This window comes from Phocoena phocoena, chromosome 20 (genome assembly GCF_963924675.1).
Source record: "Phocoena phocoena chromosome 20, mPhoPho1.1, whole genome shotgun sequence".
Taxonomy (NCBI): domain Eukaryota; kingdom Metazoa; phylum Chordata; class Mammalia; order Artiodactyla; family Phocoenidae; genus Phocoena; species Phocoena phocoena.
The window spans coordinates 41,224,849-41,247,601 of record NC_089238.1 but is presented as its reverse complement, the minus strand read 5'-3'; the positions used below and the strand labels follow the sequence as shown (position 1 = coordinate 41,247,601).

General features: G+C 50.3%; 2 protein-coding genes across 3 annotated transcripts in view; one reads left to right on the top strand and one right to left on the bottom strand.

The window, feature by feature from the left end:
• The first annotated feature begins 5,349 nt into the window (after positions 1–5,349).
• Positions 5,350–10,815, top strand: ESRP2 (epithelial splicing regulatory protein 2). 2 transcript variants are annotated; one of them, XM_065898726.1, is made up of 15 exons: positions 5,350–5,547; positions 5,636–5,764; positions 7,178–7,291; positions 7,407–7,521; positions 7,856–7,954; positions 8,177–8,231; positions 8,298–8,408; positions 8,484–8,616; positions 8,695–8,737; positions 8,898–9,199; positions 9,315–9,527; positions 9,634–9,832; positions 9,983–10,169; positions 10,484–10,649; positions 10,726–10,815. In XM_065898726.1, exons 1-15 carry the CDS (start codon positions 5,350–5,352, stop codon positions 10,813–10,815), a joined length of 2,154 nt encoding a protein of 717 aa, XP_065754798.1. The 2 variants fall into 2 exon arrangements, with proteins under 2 accessions (XP_065754798.1, XP_065754799.1); XM_065898727.1 differs by lacking the exon at positions 10,484–10,649 and having other exon boundaries at positions 10,726–10,729.
• A 3,292-nt stretch (positions 10,816–14,107) lies between these two features.
• The window catches only part of NFATC3 (nuclear factor of activated T cells 3), a 125,746-nt gene continuing 117,100 nt past the window's right edge, over positions 14,108–22,753 (bottom strand). The window contains exon 10 of the mRNA XM_065898493.1: positions 14,108–14,654. Coding sequence (XP_065754565.1) covers positions 14,533–14,654 — 122 coding nt within the window. The 3' untranslated portion in view covers positions 14,108–14,532. The remainder of the gene's footprint in view (positions 14,655–22,753) is intronic.

Sequence of the window (22,753 nt, the reverse complement as noted above, 5' to 3'; positions counted from 1 at the left end):
CCTATATTCTTTCAGTGAAACACATTCGTGGTTGGAATACCCTCCTCCCTTAAGGTCCAACTATCTCCCACCTCAGACCCTGGCCCAGTGACCCCCTTTCAAAACCCCTGCCTCCCTCACCTCCATCCCAGGCCCCAGCAGAGGGGCTGCTGAGGACCAATCTGGTGCAAGCCCAGTATGGGAGACAATAGAGACCCTTCTGCCAGGGCAAGGACAGGCAGGAGTCCAGAGCCACGGGTTAAGTGGGGGTAGGGTACGGATCAGGACAGCCTGGGCTGCCTTGGACTCTGGCCACAGTCTGAATGTCTTGTCAGCCTTGCAGCCTCAGATGCCCATGGGCTTCTCAAAGGGTGGCCCTGTTCTTGGGAGCAGTTCCCTGTTGCCCCACTCCCATAGGCCCTGAAGATGATAGGACCATGGCCATTGGGGCAGGGGGTGCCAAGGTCTGGTCAGTAATAACCAGTGCTGGCACTATGGAGAGGGGTCAGAGGGTGAGGTTCCCTCATTTTCACCATGACCCCATCATTCACATGATCCCCTGGGCTGCAGACCCCGGGTCATCCTGCACTAAAGATACCTCCTTGAGTCTCAGACACACAACTAGGTGGTCACCAAGTTTTGCCAGCTCTACCATCCCAAAGCCACATTACCCTCATCTCCATACTAGCCTCCTTACTGATGTCCTAACTTATGCCCTTATTCCTGTGGCATTAAACATTAAATCAGGCCCCATCACTGTCCACCTAACCCCACTTATGACCCTCTCATTGCATGCATCATATGCATCTCACTCACAGTGAGTGAGGACCCTGGCGGGTATTCTGGTTTCCCCCAACTTCTACTCTCCCTCTTCCCCAACTCTCTCATCTCCAGCCTCAATGGCTTCCTTGCTGCCTAGAACAGGATATCCTCATTCTCCCTCAGGACTTCTGCACTTGTTGCACTGGGACCACTTTGCAGACCCCACTTTTGGGGACCCAACTGATTTAGGTCTCAGCCCAGACATGATCACTGGCTTTGAAGCAGCTCCTGCCTAGCTCCCATTAGAATATAACTGCTGGAAGAGCAAGCCCCTCATTTGTCCTCCTCGGTTACCACCTGCATAATCCCTGGCACACAGCAGGTGCTTAATATATGTTGAATCAATGAGTGATGAACCCCCTTCTCTATAACCCTCTCCCTTTCCAAGATAGGGTCCTGGTGCCTGTCAGACCTAGAGAAGAAGATAAGGGACTGAGAGGTCCACAGGTTGGATGTGAATTCTGGGAAAGAGGGAGAGTGTTCTGTGGAGCAGAACATTCTGAGCAAAGGCTAGAGGTGGGACTGAGGAGCCAAGCCAGTTGTGGTATCTTCCTCAGGTGAGAATCCAGCCAGCAGCCTCTGCCCTCCTCTGTAACTGGGCCCTCTGCAACCACCCCTCCCTCGCCCCAGCTCCAAGCTTCCCTACGTGAACCAGGTGGGCGGCTGGGCTTGGGGCAACCCAATCAACACCCGGGCTTCTAAGCTGGTGTGGTAGCCACAGCTAAGTCTATTTGGAGGCAAATGATTCTCCCTAAAGGTCACAGCTCAGCAGCCTCCTATTCCTCTGCTGCCAGAGCCTCCCTAGAGTCATGAGAGGCCAACACTGATCCAATAATGACAGAACCCTGGGGCAAGGGGCCCAGAACAGGGCCTCTAACCTGGTCTAGGCGTCAAGGAAGGCTGCCTGGAAGAAGAATTATTAGAGATGGGTCTTGATGGATAAGTAGGAGTGTGCCAGGAAAACAAAGGGATGATGAGGTAGGTGGGTGCTCCAGGCAGGGAGCTTAGCATGTGCAGCAGTCTGTAGACCAGAAGAATCACAGCAGTGTAGAGCACAGTGGTGGGTGAAAGTGTAACAGAGCAGTTTGAGGGCCCTGAAGACCAAGCTTAAAATCCTGGCCTATGTCCAGAGAGCCAGGAGCCTCGAAGACTCTCAAGCGGGAGGTAAGTGGCCTGGGGGGCGATGTCAAGGGCTTCCCCTTTCACCTGGGGCGTCCTCCGGTCGAGCCTTCCAGTGCCAGCTCCTCCTCCCTGCCCCGCAACACCTGGCTCCGTCTACAGAGTCAGTGCGCCCTCTGGTGGGTACTCAAAGGCTATTCGGCGGCAAAGGCGTGGAGATGCGAACCCCAGGGGAACCTAGTGCGCTTGCTACTCTGGAGGCCTGGGAGGTAAGGAAGGGTCGCAGCTGGCCCAGCTGGGGGCCGCTGACCGCGAGGGTGGGGATGGGCCTGGGCCGGCGAGTGTGGATCGTCGCGAGTGTGGATCGCCAAGCAAGCACCCAGTGTCGAATCCTCTTCGACAGCGGAATATTTCCCAGGAGGGAGCGAGGAGGGGGTTTTACACCATTCCTACACGCGCTGGAAGTCCACGAGAAGAGCCACACTCCCCTGGTGAGGAACCCCACCCTGTATCTGCCCAGACTTTCACATACCTGCGGCTGGAGCGCCGGCTGCCTTAGTGGCAGGCTTCCAAGGGCTGAAGTGAGGATAGGATTCCGCTAGCTTGCGGGCAGGCTCGATGGACCAAGTTCCTTTTTCCCAGGTACCCAGAGTACGGTTTGCCGTTGGAGCCTCGCTGATTCTTCCCGCGCACCGTATCTCCGATTCATTCATTCGTGATTCGTGAACACTAGCTAGTAGCGGTGTGGGGCTGGGGGACATTTATCAGTGAAATACAGAAATCTCAAACTACAGTGGGGACCCCTGCTAAGGAGGGATGTGCCTTGAGAGAGGAAAATTTGGAGGGAGGGCAGAGGTTAACCAGGGCAAGGGTGTGTTGGGAGGGGAGGAAAGGGCACAGATGAGACTCTAGTGAAAGGCCCTGTGGCCCCAGGGAAGGTTACTTTTCATGGATACGGGAAGAGAGCTTAGTCAACCATTCATTCATTCTTGAGCCTTTGTGCCTGGCAGGCCCAGTGATAGGCTCTGGGGTTGAGCCTTTCCTCCAGGATCTGATATTCTCGCGGGTGGGTGGATGGTGGGGTAGGGAGACAATAAACGATTTATCTTGTTAGTAGCTGGTTTAGTGCTGGCAGAAAGGAGACATGAGAGCCGGCTGGGGGACAGGAGTGCGGGTTGTTTAGTATTAATGGTGTGATCTGGGAGGACCCATCTGAAGATGAGTAAGGGAGCTCAGCAAAGCAGGAGGCCTAAGGTTGTTTTAACGAATTTAGTTTTTCAAGAGTCCAAACATCGGGAATTGTCATGTAGGTGGAGGCGGTTGGATAGGTGCACGGGAGTTTTGGGGGAGCCGCCCCACGCTTGGGGTTACTACCCCACAGGGACCTGTACACGCATGAATGCCTCTCCAATGGGAATGCGCTCAGGACGGCACCTCGAGGGGGAGGCTTCCTCGAGAACCCGGCTTTGAGACCCGCGCTGAAGGAAGAATATGGAAGGGCCCAGCGCGAAGGTCTGAAGGTTGAATGGATGGGGGGGCCAGGAAGGGTGAGATTTAGATCAGGTAGCGCCGGGATGGCCCGGGGCTCCGTCGTCTTGGAGCAGGGCCCAGTCCGGAGACTGACAAGGGGCAATGCACGCCAGGGAAGTTTTAGGAGAGGCTGGGGTGCTGTTGGGGTGACGTGCAATTAGCTGCAAGGGCGTGGCCGGGAGGAAGGCCCGATTTAGCCTGGCGCACGCGAGCTCCTGGCTGGGTGGGGGAGGGGCCTTAACTAGCGGTTGCGCCCCGCCCACTGAACAAATATTTGACATTCCAGGCTTATCTAGAGGAGGGTGGTACCTGAAGAGCGCATTTCCTCCTCCCCCCGGGCCTGATTGGCTTAGCGCCTCCGGGGTGGGGTCAAGCGGGTTGGCAGTAGGGTGGCGGTCTTACCACGGACAGCGGAGCGTGGTCATTCGCCTACACCGCAAGGGGAAGGGCTGGTCGCTCTAAACCGCTGGAAACCCGGTCTACTTACCTCTCCCTTCCAGCCGCCGTGTCCCGGGCGCCCTCAGTCTGTTTATCCGCCAAATGGGGACGCGGTGCAGTTTGAATTAGTGGGCAAGGCCTCGGAGGCGCCTCCTCTACGCTCTCAGTTGTCTGAAGGTCCGAACGTAGCGCCCAGCTTGTCCGAAAGCGTGAGGTGCGGCTCCCGCCCCAGTTCCGTCTCGGGCTTGGCAACCCTCTGTGTCTGCTCCTGCCGGGCTGGAGCCCCTTCTTCCCGCCGGATTCTTCTTCAGTTTCTTAGTCACATAAACGGGAGAATTCGGGAAAATCCGGGGCGGACTGGAAACTCGCCGTAAAGGAGCTTCACCAAGCCCGACAGGGCGAAAGTGTGCTGGGAGCCCTCCACGAAGGGCTGTCCGAAGAAGAGATGGAGAATTTGCGGCTCCCTTAGGCACATTGCACTTTTGCCTCTAGCCCCCACCGGCCAGCACGCTCACATCTCCAGGCAACAGGCCTGTAGTCAAGGGGGAAGGGCGAAAAGAGGTGGCAGGCCTCACGTGCGGTAGGGGTGAGGCTCCTTGCCAGGACCATCCGGCTCAGTGCCGGGGAGCCGCTCTCGGGAGCTGGGGCCGGGGATGGGGGAGACGCGTTTCTTCCTTCCCCAGCACCGAGGCCTGCGCACCTCCGACCGCTCTTTGGCACCGCGGGCACTTCCTGGAGCCAGGCTGAGGCCCAGCCTTCGCACTTGTGTGCACAAACCCTTTCCCCTGACCTCTGGTGAATACTCAAATGGGTTTAATGATCTCTTGTGCTTCCTGCCACCCTCCCCCCACACCAGTCGACCTCTGGCGACCCCCCCTACAAGCCTTTGGGTGATACCTGGTAACTCTTACCGGCCCCTTTGACCTTGGGTGACTTCTTTTACCCCTCCAGACCGGCCGTCGTGACCCCCACAGCCTCCAGACTGCCTCGTGGTGATTTTCACAATTCCAAAGGACCCTTACGGACTAAAAAATGCCCCTGGTTTTACTCTTTCCTTGGCGGAGGCCCGGTGGGGGAGCGGAGAGGGAAGGGGGTCGCCCCAGAAGTCAGGCAGGGCCCGCTGGGGGAGTGCGAGCCCAGGCCGGCCTTGTGAGTGTGCGCGTGTAGGGCTAGAGTCTAGCGGCCCACCGTCATGGTTCCCGGGGGCCGCCCTCGGTCACGTGGCCGGCGGGGCCGACAGGTAACTCGCCCAGAGAGGGCGGGGGCCGGTAGCCGCCCCGCCCCGCGGGGCGCTTTGGGCGGGTCTCAACAGCGCCCACTGCGGCAGCCGGGCCGCAGGTGCCGCCCATAACACACGGTGTCCCGCCTAGGCCGAAACGCGTCTGCCGTCGGTCAGTGACTGTGTGCGCTTCGTCGGTCCGCGTGTGTCTGTCTGGTCGAGCACACTCTCCCTCTGCGGCCATGACTCCGCCGCCACCCCAGCCACCGCCCTCAGGCCCGAACCCCGCCGCAGACTCCGCTGCCGACCCCCGTCCCGGGCCTGGACCCCTGGTCGTACTGTTCGGGGCCACGGCGGGTGCGCTGGGGCAGGACCTGGGCTCCGACGAGACCGACTTAATCCTCCTAGTCTGGCAAGTGGTGGAGCCGCGGAGCCGCCAGGTAGGGTGGAAAGAGGGCGGTGGGATCTCCAGGGAGCTTCAGGATCCGAGCGGTGCAGCGGCTGATCGGTTTTCCCCGGCGCTCGCAGGTGGGGACATTGCATAAGTCGCTGGTACGCGCCGAGGCGGCCGCGCTGAGCCCGCAGTGCCGTGAGGCGAGCGGCCTGAGCGCCGACAGCCTGGCGCGGGCCGAGCCGCTGGACAAGGTGCTGCAGCAGGTGAGCGCTGGGGCCGGGGTGAATGGAGGCCCGGCTGGGCTGCAGGGACATTTCTCGGCGGTAGAGGCGGCAGAAGGCGAGGCCTGGCGCACCACAACCAACTGGCCGGGGCGGTAGGACGGGTTCCTGTTGTTTGAAACTTTCAGCGACTCCCGCGTGTGCGTGTGTCCGCGTGTGCCGGCCATTCCTAGGGGGGCGTCTTTTCAGACTTTCCAGTGGTCCACTCCTACTGAGGGGGTGGAGATGGAAGCTGCGAGACCCCTCCCAGAGTCCCCGGCCTGCGGGACAGCTAGGCTGAGACGCCTCTGGGGACCTGCCCGGCCAGGTCTCTCAGAACAGCAGCCGGAAGCTGAAAGGGCCGAGGGGCCCAGACTTGGCCATAGGTCACGGTCCCTGCTGCCTGCGTCCTCGGCCCACCCATCCGCCAGGAAGACGCTGGAGCAGGGGCGTAGGGCGGTTTCTGCCCAGGAGGCAGGCGCCGCCAGGTGTAAGCTGCTCGTCCAGGCCTGTCTCGGCCGGCTGGCCAGGCGTGGGCGCTGTCCGGACCCCGCCTGGAGGCTACCTGCCTTCTGAGTGCAAAGGCCTGGGGTGCCTCCCGGCCCTGGCTGAAGTGGGAGTCGGTTCCCTTTGCTGTTTTTATCTTCATTACTGGGCTCACCCTGTGCCTGACTCTTGAGTGGAATGAGTGAAAGTGCTTTACTAGCACAAGTTCTTTCATCGTCCAACAACTCTGGTGGTTCCTGATGAGGAAACAGGCACAGATTGTAAAGCTGGGGTTAGAAGAGGTTCTTGGGCCTGTGGTTTGTGCTTGTACCAGTTCTCCAGCAGGGATAGAGGATGGGGGAGGGACAAGGCAGCTTTCCGCCCCCTCTATGAGCAAACAACTCAGTGCCACCCGGTCGATAAGATCTGGGTCAAAGCTCATGCTGCCCCTGGCGTCCAGGTGTGGAGCTCTGTCAGTTCTGCCCTTGGAGTTTCTCTGCCCCTCAGTTGGTCAGACCTAGGGGCGGGGCTGCCATTGACCATGAGCAGGACAGGCCTCAGGCAGGACTGGGCCTCCCCCACCTGAGGGTGGTGCCTGGTCAGGGACAGGTTTAACCTGCTTTGCCCCGCCCTTTCCCACCTGGCTTGTCCTACTCCACCAGGTGTTTGCTCTGGCCCCATTCCAGACTCCTGGAGTGTGTGTGATGGGGGCTTGGGTGATATGTGACTGCTCCCATTTGGCCTGGAGAAGGTGACAGTGGACTGGGGGAGAAGGAGGACACAGAGCCAGGCCCAACAGGCATAGCCACCTCCTCCCCAGGCAGGGTAGGGCTGAACATCTGGCTGAACCAGCTTTGCAAGCCTGTGCCCTCCCTCCCCCTGCCCGCCTAGCTGTGAGTCCCTCTGTCTCTCTCTGCTCCCTATTCCTAGTTCTCACAGCTGGTGAGCGGGGATGTGGCTTTGCTGGGCGGGGGCCCCTACATGCTCTGCACTGATGGGCAGCAGCTGCTGCGACAGGTCCTGCACCCTGAGGCCTCCAGGAAGGTATGCCGCCACTGAGGGCACAACAGGGGGTAGGGTTCCTAGGACCCCTCTTGTCACGGGGGTGGGCAGGGCAGCTCAGTTTCCCCCATTCATCCCCATTCCCATGTGCCCCCAGAACCTGGCGCTCCCCGACACCTTCTTCTCCTTCTACGACCTCCGCAGAGAGTTCCACGTGCAGCACCCGAGCACCCGCCCTGCCAGGGACCTCACTGTAGCCACCATGGCACAGGGTATCTGTGACCTAGCAGGATTACGGTGGAGGGGCGGCTGTAGGCTGAATGTCTCTGAGTATGTGCATGCTGGTGGGTTGAATGAACACATACAAGTTTACATTACCTGTTGAGTCCCTGACTGCATGTCTCTGTGCCTGTGCACATTTGGAATGTGGGCATATGTCTACATATGTCTGGGCTGGGGATCTTTAAGGGGATCCATGAGCTGGGCCAAAACAAATGTGTTTGCCAGGATTCTGCATGTATCTATGTAGGGGACTTGAACCTCGGTGGGACATGCTAGTTGCCCTCTCATGCTGGGATTTCCTCACTGTGAGTTCTCTGCTCATAGACTTGGGGCTGGAGACAGATGCCACAGAGGACGATTTTGGGGTGTGGGAAGTGAAGACAATGGTAGCTGTCATCCTCCACCTGCTTGATGGACCCAGCGGTAAGGTTCCTCTCACCACCTTTCACCTGTTCTCAGGGCTGGGTGACTGCCTGCCTATTACTTCCTCCAAGTTCCCCTCCCCATTTTTCACCTCTGAGAGACCACAAGGTGAAAGCCCCTTTGTTACCTCCTCATCCCCCTCAACTGTCCTCTTTTTGCAGCGCTTGGTGGGGAGACCCCCCTCCACCAGACCCTGCTGACCCCCATGCCATCTCCTCTCAGGTCAACTGTTTTCGAAGCCCGAAGTGATAAAGCAGAAATATGAGACAGGGCCTTGGTGAGTTAGGGGGCAGGGTTGGGGGTGACACCAGCTGGACAGCTCTGACTGAGCCCCGCCCCACAGCAGCAAGGCCGACGTGGTGGACAGCGAGACTGTGGTTCGGGCTCGCGGGCTGCCCTGGCAGTCATCAGACCAGGACGTGGCTAGATTCTTCACAGGGCTCAATATTGCCAGGTGGGTACAGCAGCATGGGTGGACCCAGGAGGGCAGGCCTACCCAGGAGGCACTAACACAGCACTGGCTCCACAGGGGTGGTGTAGCACTGTGCCTCAACGCCCAGGGCCGCAGAAATGGTGAGGCCCTCATCCGTTTTGTGGACAGCGAGCAGCGGGACCTAGCACTGCAGAGACACAAGCACCACATGGGTGTCCGCTATATTGAGGTGGGGCTCTGGGCTTGGGAGCGGAGCAGGGCAGAGCTGAGGCCGGGCAAGCATGAAACTCATGGGCTGTTCCCACAGGTATATAAAGCAACAGGAGAGGAGTTTGTAAAGATCGCAGGGGGTGAGTGTGCTCCCAACAGCATCTAGATCCCCCGGTTCTTGATCCATGTCCTGCTTCCCTGACGCCCCTTGCCTTTCTGCTCCCATGTGTGCTAGGTGTGGGTGGGTATTTGGAAGGGCACAAATGAAGTCAGTAGGTGACTCCCACGCCCCCCACCAAGGCACTTCACTAGAGGTGGCCCGTTTCCTGTCACGGGAAGACCAAGTGATCCTGCGGCTGCGGGGACTGCCCTTCTCGGCTGGGCCAGCAGATGTGCTAGGCTTCCTGGGGCCAGAGTGCCCAGTGACTGGGGGTGCCGATGGGCTGCTCTTTGTGCGCCACCCTGACGGCCGGCCCACTGGTGATGCCTTTGCCCTCTTCGCCTGTGAGGAGCTGGCACAGGCTGCATTACGCAGGCATAAGGGCACGCTGGGTAAGCGATACATTGAACTCTTCCGGAGCACTGCAGCTGAGGTGCAGCAGGTGAGCCACCCAGGGCTCCCCCTACCCCCGTGTGCTTCTCCAGGGTGCCCCTTCCATGCCCTCCTTGGCCCTGCCCTACTTGGCATAACCAGCCTGCTGCTTCCTTCCTTACTAGGTCCTGAACCGCTATGCCTCCAGCCCACTCCTTCCCACACTGACTGCTCCACTGCTGCCTATCCCCTTCCCACTGGCAGCTGGGACCGGGAGAGACTGTGTACGCCTTCGAGGCCTGCCCTACACAGCCACCATTGAAGACATCCTAAGCTTTCTGGGGGAGGCAGCGGCTGACATTCGGCCCCACGGTGTGCACATGGTACTCAACCAGCAGGTAAAGCTGCGTCCAGTGGGGGAGCACACTTAGTTACAGAGGGGTGTGTGATTGGGAGGAAGGCATTTTTGCACACGACAGACTGCTTACAACATGGTGTGCACAGGGCCGGCCGTCGGGTGATGCCTTCATCCAGATGACATCAGCAGAGCGGGCCCTAGCTGCTGCTCAGCGTTGCCATAAGAAAGCAATGAAGGAACGCTATGTGGAGGTGGTCCCCTGCTCCACAGAGGAGATGAGCCATGTCCTGATGGGGGGCACCTTGGGCCGCAGTGGCATGTCCCCTCCACCCTGCAAGCTGCCCTGTGAGTGTCCCAGGGGGCTGGGGAAGAAGGAGGTATGTGGGGGCCAGGATGTTATAACCCTCACTTTCTACGGTGGGGACTCCCTTCTGGCTGCCCCACCCAGGGCGGTGCTGGGCTCCCTGCAGATATGCTCTCTACTTCTGCCTCTAGGCCTCTCACCGCCCACCTACGCCACCTTCCAGGCCACCCCAACACTCATTCCCACTGAGACAGCAGCTCTGTATCCCTCTTCAGCACTGCTCCCAGCTGCCAGGGTGCCCGCTGCCCCCACCCCGGTTGCCTACTACCCAGGGCCAGCCACTCAACTCTACATGAACTACACAGCTTACTACCCCAGGTACCCTGCTGCTAAGATTACTTCACAGTCTTGCCCCCTTGTCCTGGTTTGGGGGAGGATCATGATCCCCTTCCTGGGCCAAATAACTCAAGGTCTGCTGGAACTTCGACTTTACTCTGAGATGACAAGGGAGTGACAGATGTGGGCTGCCTGATGCCATCTACAAACTAGAACAGAGATGACTCTGTAGAGACGGGTATTAGGGAGGAGGAAATGAACCAAACACAAGGCAGAAACAAGGGAAGAGGCAGGTAGGTCTTGGTCTAGGCCACAGGTAGCACTGCACTACTAAATCCCTGCCTTTCCCACCCTAGCCCCCCAGTCTCCCCCACCACTGTGGGCTACCTCACCACGCCCCCTGCTGCCCTGGCCTCTGCTCCCACTTCAGTGTTGTCCCAGCCAGGAGCCCTGGTCCGTATGCAGGGTGTCCCATACACAGCTGGTATGAAGGATCTGCTCAGCATCTTCCAGGCCTACCAGGTGAGGTGTGGCTGGAGGGCTTGGGAACCTGGCTGAGCCTGGAGCTCCCTGCCTAAATAATCTGTCACTTCTGCAGCTAGCCCCTGATGACTACACCAGTCTGATGCCTGTTGGTGACCCACCTCGCACTGTGCTACAGGCCCCCAAAGAATGGGTGTGTTTGTAGGTGAGGGAGCCAGGAGGTAAGAGCTGGCTGATGTCCTCAGCTAACGGGACTCTCCTGCATCCAGAGAACCAGCGCCCTCAACCTGGTTGGTAGCTTCTTTCTGGCTTGACAAAATTCTCAGAAAGCCCCCAGAGGAGCTCAAGCCCCAGCTCCATCCCCCCTACTTATTACTCTGCCTGTTCATCCCAAAGATGATGGCTGGACCCTGAATGCAGGGCTGGGGGTAGAATGTCACCACCCTGCTCCCAGTGGTCTGATCTGGGCCTCTTAAGTAGCAGAGAGCCTTTGTTCTGTTTTGGCTATGGTCCATGCCTACAGATTCCATAGGGCTGATGTCCATAGCAGGCTTGCTTTCTTTTTAAAAAATGTAAACCCTGGTGCCTTCAGCGTATGACTCCAGGGGGCTTCAGAGTAAAGATCCCAATGTTCTACCCCCTGTCCCTTCTGGTGGGGGGCAGGGTGGCAGAGAGCGCTGGCCCCAGTCCCCAGGATACTGACCTCCGTGGTCACATTGTGCCAGGGGTGGTCCCACCTAAGGATGCTAGCCCCCCTCTAGCTTGACACAAAGAATAACAGATGGCAAAAATCACAGGCTGTTTTGATGGACTGCACTGCAATATCCTCAGAGGACAATAGGGGGCAGGAGGCCCTCACACAAAAACTCAGGCTTGACTTTTAAAGGGACTTCTGCCTACTTTTCATGCACACCTTGGGCAGGTCAGTTGTCCTGAACTCAGCAGACACCTTGGAATGTCCTTTGCACCCATTCGAGGGTGCTGAACTGAAGCTTCGGAAGGAATTTGGAACTCTACCCTCTCCTCCGTAAAATAAACAAAGGTTCCCAACCAAGTGGACTTTTTAAAAGCCAAAGTGCCCTTCACTTTGGCACAGAGTGAGGGGCTCCACACCAGCCCTATGCAGAGGAACACTCAGGCAGATTTCAAGGAGACTGTTGACCTGTCACCGTTTATTATCTCAGCACTGTAACTGAGGAGCCTGAATTGCTGGCTCTTCTTCCCTTTGTATTTGTGTAAGGAGCACTGTACTCCTATAAAAGGCTTTAAAATACAAAATGTACAAGAAAACACAATCTCAAGTGCTGTAAACATAACTGAGAATCAGTTCCTTAATTGAACATCATCCATTTTATAAAATACAAGGTTTCAACTTGAACCCATCTGAGCCTTACAGATGACCATCTGTGCTGATTATCAAAAACAGGGCTTTACAGCCAGACTCAGCAGAGCTCTGGTGATAGTGGCTAACCCTGGGCAGGGGTGGGTTGCACCCCGGGCAGCAGCACCACACTTGAACCCAAAAACATCTGTTCCTAGTTGTTTTCAGCCACGTTTCTCTGCGCATCTCCAGTAAGCAGAAGGCTGCTCATCCCATTCCTCAACCCAAGATATAGCATGGGTTGGAGGGGGAAGGGGTGGGTCCTAGCACATGCCCAGTTGCTCAGTGCTGTTACTAGAAATCAATTTGCATAGTCCAATGGATGTGTGCTGTAACACCACTATGTTGCACAAAAATTAAGGGATTTATCTACAAAACCAAAAAATACTGTCTTTTACACCAAAGCTTTTACAAAGCTGATACAAAACTGCTTACATAGTATACAAAGCTCTATTTTAAAATTTAATTTTTATTTTAAATAGGAAAGAGCATTTCTAGTGCTACAGGCATCAAGGTATTTAAAAGGCATCAAAATTTGGTGCATAGCAACTCTGTATCATAGAGGCTTTTATTCTTGAGTGCAGCAGAGCAACCCCCAAAGGGTCTTGCAAGGGAAGCTCTTGCAAGAACCCCATGTGAGGCAGCTACACCAGGGACAAGAGGGTGGAGGCAAGTCTGGCCAACTCTCTGGAACTTCATCTAAAGGCGGCCAGCCGCCGCAAACCCTCCGAAGGAAACTCTGGGCTTCCAACCACAGGCCCTGAAGCAAATCTCACTATCTACACTGTGACACAAAACTCACTTTCAAAGAAAATGTGACAACACCAGGCTCCAAGAAGGACTGGAGTGATCTGCTGAAGTACAAGCATTTTTTTCTAACTAATTTTAGGGAGAAATCTAAAACATCATGGATTAAAGGAAAAAAAAAAGGACCATACTTCCTCATCCTGGGTCAGTAGCTCCTAACTGGTTGACTAGAGGTGGTAGGCAATGAGCTGGCTCCCTCCACCCAGGCCTCACTTGGCCTCAGTAGACAGTCCTGGCATCTAGGACCCACAATCCCCTGCAATAATAGCATCAAGCCTTTGACCAGCCCAGCACACTGTCTCACATGTAGGCACTCAGAAAATTTGCTTCCTGAATAAAAGTACATTTCATTTGAAAACATACTGCAAACTTCAGGGGTGTTGAAATAGGCCCAAGCCTTGGAACAGGAAACTAATCCCATTAAGGGGAGGGGTAAGGGCAAGGTCTGAAAAGAGCACCCAAGTCGGGCACCTCCTTTGGTAGACAGCAGGCTGGAGTTTCTTGCTGGCCCCGCCTTGGGCACCAGCCTTACCAGCAGCACCACCAGGACATCTTTGGTGTGGAGGGTCAGGTTTAGAATGCTATCTCAGTTTCGGAATTGCCTCAAAGCCTTTTAGAAAAAGGCTGTTTTTTAGGCCATGCAGATGGGAGGGTAGGCCAGAATCATTTTTGGCTGTAAACAGAATGAGGGAAAAGCCTTCCATGCCAGTGTAAATCTTAAATGCGTACCATCTGGAATCCTGAATGTTCTCTGCTCCTGTCTTGAAGCATAGCTCATTTGTACTTAGCTTCTGACACAGCCTGGCCTCTAGAGAAGCTAGAAGCAGCAAATTTGCCTAAACAAATCATCACAAGATTGTGGCAGCCAAATGCAAATGTTTTCACTTGGAAAAGGTCTGGGACCAGAGGACACAAAAGGGAAGAGTACTCCACAGTCTACCTGTATGTAGGATGGCAGGAAATTAAAGCTACCAAGCTAAGAAACCCCACCTTTCAAAGTTCCCTTACATGTAGTTATCTTACCCAAGGCCCTGAGGGAAAAAAGCAATTTCAACATGGAGACAGCATGGAGAGATTGCAGGAAGATTACCTAGAAAGTTACAAAAATGCTATGCTCTGGAATGTCATTTTATATTCCAACACTTCAATGATTGGAATGGTGTCATTTTATCTAACAGTTTACTTTTATAAAGAGGTATGAGCTACATTTGGCTTTACTTCCTATGAATCTATGAAAGGCTTCAGGACACATGCTGAGTTTCCGAGGCATAGGTGTGGGCTTGGGGGAATAATTTTTTTTTAATGTTTGCCTCTGGAAGGTTTTATCAAAAGTTTCTACTTTAAAAATATCATCAAAGCTAGAGAGTCCTTCAAATGACAATAAAGCAGTACAAATCACCAATCCTAGCTAAGCAACCAGATCACCTGCAAAAGCAGCACCTCTGAAATGGAGAGCCTGCTGCATTCACACTCAAAGCACCCATCATATAAAAGTATCCTATTTAAATATAAAAAGCAAAGCTCATTTCCCCAAAGATCAGACAGCCTGTGCTGCTCCTGTTCTTTTACAAAATCTACACAAGGCCTGAGTTGGAGGAATGCTGCTTTCCCCATATATGATGATCCCAACTCCTGGCTCCATCCTGAAGGTTGCAGAGTTGGAAGCCCAAGGTCCAAAGAGAGAAACATGCTGAGAAGTACATTGTGGTGGACACAAGGCTGCAGTGAACGCTCTTAGAGCCCGTCGGATCTTCCTAAATCCAGGGAATCAGGACCTGGGAGGGCAGCCTGCCTGCTCGCCCCTGTTCCTTGGGAAACAGAAATCTGGGACATGTCTCTCCCAATTACCTCGTTCACTGAAAAACAAGAAAGGGAAGAGTGATTAGTGACCTCTGTGTGACTGACCATATGATGCTCAATGCCAAGCACTATTTCAAAGACATTTTTTCCCTTTCCATCGCTTTCTATAAAGATAAAGGCAGTGCTTGAAATCTGCTCTTGAACTGGTGGCAACATCACTCCAAAAGTTGTTCCAGACCATCCCCCCCCTTCTCTACCTTTCAGTTCAATTTTGTTTGGGAAGGGGAATGGCTGAGGGAAAAGGTAAACGTTCTTACCCTCACTCTAAAGGCTCTTGCTCTAGCAGAGGATAGGATACTTTTGAAATGTGTTCACTTTAATCTAACTTTTCCTTAATTTCATCCTTTTAGGAGGATTTTCCCTTTCTGATTCCTGCACTGCACCTGTATATAAAGTAAATGAAAATAAGTGCTTTGATGAGAGTAAAGCACTGAGATTTGGGGGTTATTTTGTTACCCTATGCTAATGCAAACATCCTTTATCATGTGGGGGCATTTGTATTATTTCTGATCCTTTCAGAATAGGCTCTTGATTTTGTTGGTTTCTATGATGTGCCAAGCACCTCAGGAAGCACCACAGTCTTCTGTGAGGTCCAGTGCAAAGAGTTTTAATCTTAAGGAACCAACATAGACAGGAACACCCCAAATAAGAAACTTTAGTTCTGTCACCATGAGAACTCTTTGCTTTGAAATGAAAATTCTTTGCTTTATCAACTAAAGATTCTATTCTAATTCCACTCCTAGGCATATACTCAAGAGAACTGAAAACATACATCCATATAAAAACTTGTACTCAAATGTTCATACCAGCATTATTCATAATAGCTCCAAAGTGGAAATAACCCAAACGTCTACCATTAATGAATGAATAAACAAAATGTGGTCTATTCCACAAAATGAAATATTATTCAATCTTAAAAAAAGAATGAAGTTCTAATACATGCTACAACATGGATGAACCTTGAAAACATGCTAAGTGAAAGAAGCCAAACACAAAACGTCATATATTGTTTGATTCCATTTATATAAAATGGCCAGAACTGACAGAAAATAAATAGATGGTTGCCAGGAGTAATGGGAAGGAAGGAATGGAGAGTGACTGCTCAGGGGTATGGGGTTTCTTTCTGGAGTAATGAAAATGTGTAAAAATTAGATACTGATGATTGCACAACTCTACGAATATACTAAAAAACCAATGAACTGTGTATTTTCAAGGATGAATTTTATAGTAATGAATTGTATCTCAATACAGCTGTTATAAACAAAAATAGACCAAGACAAAAAAAATCTCTATAATTAGCATTTGAAGTGATCATAGAGCAAAGGAGACACTAATGATTGTTTAAGAAATCTTCAAGGACTTCTCTGGTGGTGCGGTTGTTAAGAATCCGCCTGCCAATGCAGGGGACACAGGTTCAAGCCCTGGTCCAAGAAGATCCCACATGCCGCGGAGCAACTAAGCCTGTGTGCCACAACGACTGAGCCTGCGCTCTAGAGCCCGTGAGCCACAACTACTGAAACCCGCGTGCCTAAAGCCCGTGCTCCGCAACAAAAGAAGCCACCACAATGAGAAGACCAGGCACTGCAACAAAGAGTAGCCCCCACTTGCCGTAACTAGAGAGAAAGTACACGTGCAGCAACGGAGACCCAACGCAGCCAAAAAAAAGAAAAAGGAAAAGATTTAAAAAAAGGCAAAGAGGACTTCCCTGGTGGTACAGTGGTTAAGAATCTGCCTGCCAATGCAGGGGACACAGGTTCGGGCCCTGGTCCGGGAAGATCCCACACGCCGCGGAGCAACTAAGCCTGTGTCCCACAACTACTGAGCCTACACTCTAGAGCCCACGTGCCACAACTACTGAGCCTGTGTGCCACAACTACTGAAGCCCACGTGCCTAGAGCCTGTGCTCTGCAACAAGAGAAGCCACCACAGTGAGAAGCCTGTCCACCGCAACGAAGAGTAGCCCCCACTCGCCACAACTAGATAGAGCCTGTGCAGCAATGAAGACCCAGCGCAGCCAAAAATAAATTTTAAAAAAAAGAAAAGAAATGGCTTCAAACCCCTTTAAAAAAATCTTCAAATATTAACATCTAATCTTTTTAAATTAATTAATTAGTTAACTTTTTGGGCTGTGTTGGGTCTTCACTTCTGTGCGAGGGCTTTCTCTAGTTGCGGCGAGCGGGGGGCCACTCTTCATCGCAGTGTGCGGGCCTCTCACTGTCGCGGAGCACAGGCTCCAGATGCGCAGGCTCAGTAGCTGGGGCTCACGGGCCCAGTTGCTCCGCGGCATGTGGGATCTTCCCGGACCAGGGCTCGAACCCGTGTCCCCTGAACTGGCAGGCAGAATCTCAACCACTGCGCCACCAGGGAAGCCCCCCATCTAATCTTTTTATTGTTTAGGTAGTTAAGAAAAAAATTCTTCAAACTCATATACTCATCATGGCTATAAGGAGAACGGAACTAACATTCGCTCCACAAATATTTATTGGGTATCCATGGGTTAACTTTACAATCGAAATTTATATTTTATTTCAGTTAAATCTTCATGTTATTTTAAGATCACTATTACCCCACTTTACAGATCAGTTAACAGAGGCTTTGCCAGTTCACACAATTTTCTTAGTAAATGGTAGAATCAGTTTCAAAACACCTGTTCAACTTCTTGAAGGCCAAAAGAGTAGAAGAGCATGGAAATCATTTAGACAAAGATAATGCAAAGGACCTGGACAAATGTGGTGTTCACAGTGAGTGTGGTGATGGTAAGAAGAGGGAAAGAGGAAAGGACTGATTCGCCACTACCACCAACATTTTAAGTCTAGGAAGAATAGTGCTGTCACTACTGGAAATAAACTGAGGAGGAATATAGAGGAGGAAGGTGGTAGGTTAGGTCTGGAATTGGATTTGGAAATTAGAACATCCAAATGGAAAAATCCTATGGGTAAGGGACTACACTCAATGGTCAGGGCAAGAAGAGATGTATGTACCTTCTCACTAGAGACCTGGAAGTATGGGAGCAGTTTCGTAGTTCCACTGAGGAGAAAAAAGGCTGAAGAAAAACTGGGAGTAGCCTTGTGATCTGATGAGAAAATCGGACCTGGGAGAGCAAATATGTAAGCAAAGGAATGGCCTGGAAATTAGGTTTGGCTTGAATACAGGCTCTGCCACTAATTCCATGTGTGTCCTTGGACAAATTACTTCATATATCTAAGACTTCCATTTCCTTAGCTATACAATGATGGTGTTAAACTAATAAGGTCTCTTTAACTGTAGAAGTCTGTGATTTGTCATCAGACAAATTTTCAAGTGGCAGTACTCAGAAAGGCAAAGAAGTGAAGGATAAAAATTTGGCTTGGGTTCCCTGGTGGCACAGTGGTTGAGAGTCCGCGTGCCGAGGCAGGGGACACGGGTTCGTGCTCCTGTCCAGGAAGATCCCACATGCCACAGAGCGGCTAGGCCCGTGAGCCATGGCCACTGAGCCTGCGCGTCCGGAGCCTGTGCTCCGCAACGGGAGAGGCCGCAGCAGTGAGAGGCCTGCGTACCGCAAAAAAAAAATTTTTTTTTAATAAGTGAGGCAAAGAAGTAGGAGTAGAAGCTAAAGGAATCTAACTACAAAAGGATGAAGATTAAGCAGTGTTGGCTAGCTCTAATAATCACTAATTGAGATCAATTTTTGAAGGTCATTGGTACAGACTTATGAAGGTCTTTGTCAGATAGAGGATGCTTTTCAAGTAAATTTTCCAGGCTAGGATTTATTGACCATTCATGATGGTTTGCAAAGAAGGACAGAATTAATCTAAACTGACTCCTGACTGCTAGAAATAACTCACTGAAATAGTTTCTATGTAAATGAAAACTTATGGGGATACTCTGCATAACAATACATTTTCTCTTCAGTTTCCTCATAAGTATAATGGAGATTTTTAAAAAACCTCTTATATAGTAAATAAAGGGACATAAATAGACAAGGCAGCCTTTGGCACCTCTGTCATAACAAGGGAGCAGTGTTTTCAGTGTAGATTCTATATGTGGGTCTATGGGGTAGTCTCCTGCTAAGAAAGAGCACAAGGATGGCCCGTGATCTCTGTGCATGGCCTCTAACACTACTCATCGCATTAGATTATCAGTAGGCATCAGTATTATCTGTCTCTTGAATAGCCTGTGAACTCCTGAAGGACAAGGACTTTACTACCAAGGAAACATCAATTTCTGATGACTGAATAAATGGATCATAATCCAGTACAATTACTTGGAAGCTATTTGGAATAGTACCCTGAAAGTTCATTAGGTGGTGGGGTTGGAAAGGGACCAGAGAATGTTATTAAGACTAACACAAGGCATTTGATTTTGATTTTGGCAGTGTCTATTTTAAACAGGTCTCACAGCAGCAGTGGCAAAAAGCCAAATATAGAATCAAGTACCCAGCTCACATTCAAGTCATCTTTCCTGTCGCTTATTCCTTCCAAAGACGGTAACTTCAGAGATGTTCCAGGCTGCCATTAAACACACCTTTTTCAAATCTTGTCTCATTGTTCAAGTTTTAAAACAAGATGATTAAAAATGGTGCTTTATCATCATCGAAAACCATGTGATATATTTTTTTCCTGTGTCTTTATGAGGAAGTCAATGCTTACATTTTCTTGAGGATGAGGGTCTATAACAAACACTATCCACTCACTTACCAAGTACTTTGATGATAAGGATAAACACATCATTTTCTGAAGAAGTCGGGTGGTGACCTTTATAGCAAAAGCCTGATCGAAGGTATGTTATCTCTGTTCCCCCTTACCAAAGTTCTGCTGTTCTTTTGCCTAGTGTGCGTAACCTCATTTAGTTAAACCAACCTGCAAGGTTCCTGACAGTTCAGGATTTTAAGACTAGGATAAAGCTAAGAAGATTTTCCACAAAGAAGCACTCAAGCCGACTATACTCAAATATACTTTAACATATAATAATCAGAGAGTAGATTTAAGTTCCAAAAGGGCAAGGAACTTGTCTATCTTGTTCTCCATTGACTCCTTAGTGCTTGGTAAATATTGAGTGCTGATTAAAATTATGTGCCAATTGAATCTTTAATGTAATATGGGATTTGGCAAAACAACAACAAAAATTATGCTCAAATAATAGCTACTGAATACGAATTTTAGGCCAGGCAGTCAGAACTGTAACAAAGCAGTCCCTTCACCATCCTTTAGCAATAACTTGAGCACAGTGTGGTATCCAAGCCCACTGCTCTCCTTTGCCACCTCACTTCACACTTAGCCTGGGGGCTCTGGGCTCTGGCTCCCACCTCTGGGTTCCTGAGATAGCCTTCTAATGTGACTGGCCAAACTTTGTCAACTTGAGTAAATTAAAATTATTACTGGTAAGCAAATCTATAATGTAATTTACATGTAAATCATTAGCAATCTTGATAAATACAGTACTAATTTCTTTTTTTTTTTTTTTTGCGGTACGCGGGCCTCTCACTGTTGTGGCCTCTCCCGTTGCGGAGCACAAGCTCCAGACACGCAGGCTCAGCGGCCATGGCTCACGGGCCCAGCCACTCCGCGGCATGTGGGATCCTCCTGGACCGGGGTACGAACCCGTGTCCCCTGCATCGGCAGGCAGACTCAACCACGGCGCCACCAGGGAAGCCCAGTACTAATTTATTTAAAAAATTAGTGCTTGCAATTTTCACTTCCTTTTGAATGTATATATGCATGAATTTATTGATTTATTTAAGTCCTACTCCACAAAGCATGTGAGTCGGCTTTATTTTTTTTCACGAATTTAAGGTAAAAACATAAGTTGTTTATGCCCCTACTGTACAATTTTATCACTTCCCCCCTATAAAGAGTAAAGTGAATTAAAAGCCTAGAACAAGGGTCAACAGCCCTCAACACCCGTGGTAACAGGTTATGTAGGTCACAGCATTTGGCCTACTTGTGGCAGCTACCGTCCTTGACTCCCATTACCCCAACACCTGGCTTGCCACAACAGAAGTAGTCAGAGCCATCAGCAATATCTGCTGTAAGAAAAAACAACTTTTTTTTTAATCCAAGAGATGTTCAAATTAACAGTCCACTGTAATGCTATCTGTACACACAAGAATGAGGTGTTTGAGTAACGGCCTCTGATTTAGAGCTATTTCCAATGCTTACGGATTCAGAGTTAGAGCTGGCAAGCATGGTAGGGTATGAAATCTCACCACCAGGTGGAGGGGCAGGGTAACCCAGGACACTGCCTTTGGAATAGGCGGATGTACATCGTCAAACACACGAAAGTTCAAAGGGCCTTCATAACTAGCATCTGAGCACCTTGATCACTTTTGTAAAGTATTTTTTGGTATAATCAGTCTCCATTTATGTATACTATTTCATTTTAAAGCTGCAATGAACATTCATCAAAGTTTAGCAAATTCATCTTTTCTTCCTTTCCTTACACCCCAAGATTAAAGGTATAATTCATTCTTTGGGTGAACAATTTTATGGAGATATTATTTTTTATAAAATGAAGGCCATATGTAAGTATAATAATTTTCTGAATTTCACTTGAAATGAAGAAATAAGAGAAATTTGGAAGTAAAGGAATAGAAATTATTTTAAATGTATGAGAAACTAGTATTACTTTATGGTTTATTACTCTATAAGCATAGTTTCCCTAAGATTTACTTTTAGGTTATTAGATAAGTTATAAGAATACCATCTAAATGAAATACATAAAATACTGAATTCAACTATTTATAGAATGAGCTGAAGAATTAATTTGCATTTATCAAAATCTGATTAATTTGCCTTTTCGAGCTGAAGACAGAAAAAAGTTCCTGAAAACTTAGAAGGTACCTATGGTAGACTGCTAAATGTCCTAATTCATTCTTCTCTAGTAATTGAGTTTAACTAGTCACAGGGCCACTCAGCTACAGACTACACATTTCCTGGCTTCCCTTTTGTAGCAAGGTATGACCATGTAACTTGCTTTCTCTAATTAAGTGTGAGTAAAAGTGATGTGTGCATCTTCCTCATCACTTGCTCAGTGACCTCTTCCCCTCCTTTTCACACCCTTTGCTTTGGGCTAAGACTCAGTCAACGTGGTGACTCTGCTTTGACAATACCTAAAGAGGTAGAGGAACTAAATGACACAGGAATCCTGATCTCTGAATTACCGTAAGGTGTGAGAGAAAATTCCAGTGTAGTTAAGCCACTGTATTTTGGGATCTATGTTATAATAATCTAGCTTACATTATTAACAAAAATAAAACTCACCACCATAAAGGTAAGACAGAAAGAATATTCAAGCATTTTAAGCAAGAACCAAGATAACCAGCTTGAGCTCTATCATAACAAGTTTTTAACTAAGTTATTTTATTCTATTCTATTCCATTCCATTCTATTCTATTTTTTGGCCGCGTTGTGCAGTTTGCAGGACCTTAGTTCCCTGACCAGGGACTGAACCTGGGCCCCAGCAGTGAAAGCACCAAGTCCTAACCACTGGACCGCCAGGGAATTCCCTAAGTTATTTTAAGTTTTACACTGAACTCTAGATAGCTTCCAACCATAGGACAGATTGAAAATTACATGCACAATGATCAGAAGATACCCTTCCTTCACTTTTTTTTTTTTTTTTTCCCTTCACTTTTAACATTAGATTTACTACTACTAAAGGGAAATTATGATACTTTTTTCCACAACTGACTGAGAGAGAGATCAGTCCTGTTATTAAGGGTCCTTTCTTTCTAAGAAACCTCTTATATATGTGATACTATACTAAGTGTCATACAGATCTTTCCTCTAGAAAAAGTTGTAACTCAAAACATTCTACAAACATTAAGTCTCCAGCTGAGTAAACAGTACACAGTTACTTGAAAGTATATTCAAGTATCAGCACGTATGTTTTTGTATCAGTAAAAAGTGAAATGTGGGGGGAAAAAACCCCCAAAACAAAAAACTTCTTTTCAACTTAGGTTAAGAGGTGAGATTCTGGGGACTTCCCTGGAGGCACAGTGGTTAAGAATCCGCCTGCCAATACAGGGGGCATGGGTTTGAGCCCTGGTCCAGGAAGATCCCACATGCCACGGAGCAACTAAGCCCGTGAGCCACAACTATTGAGCCAGTGCTCTAGA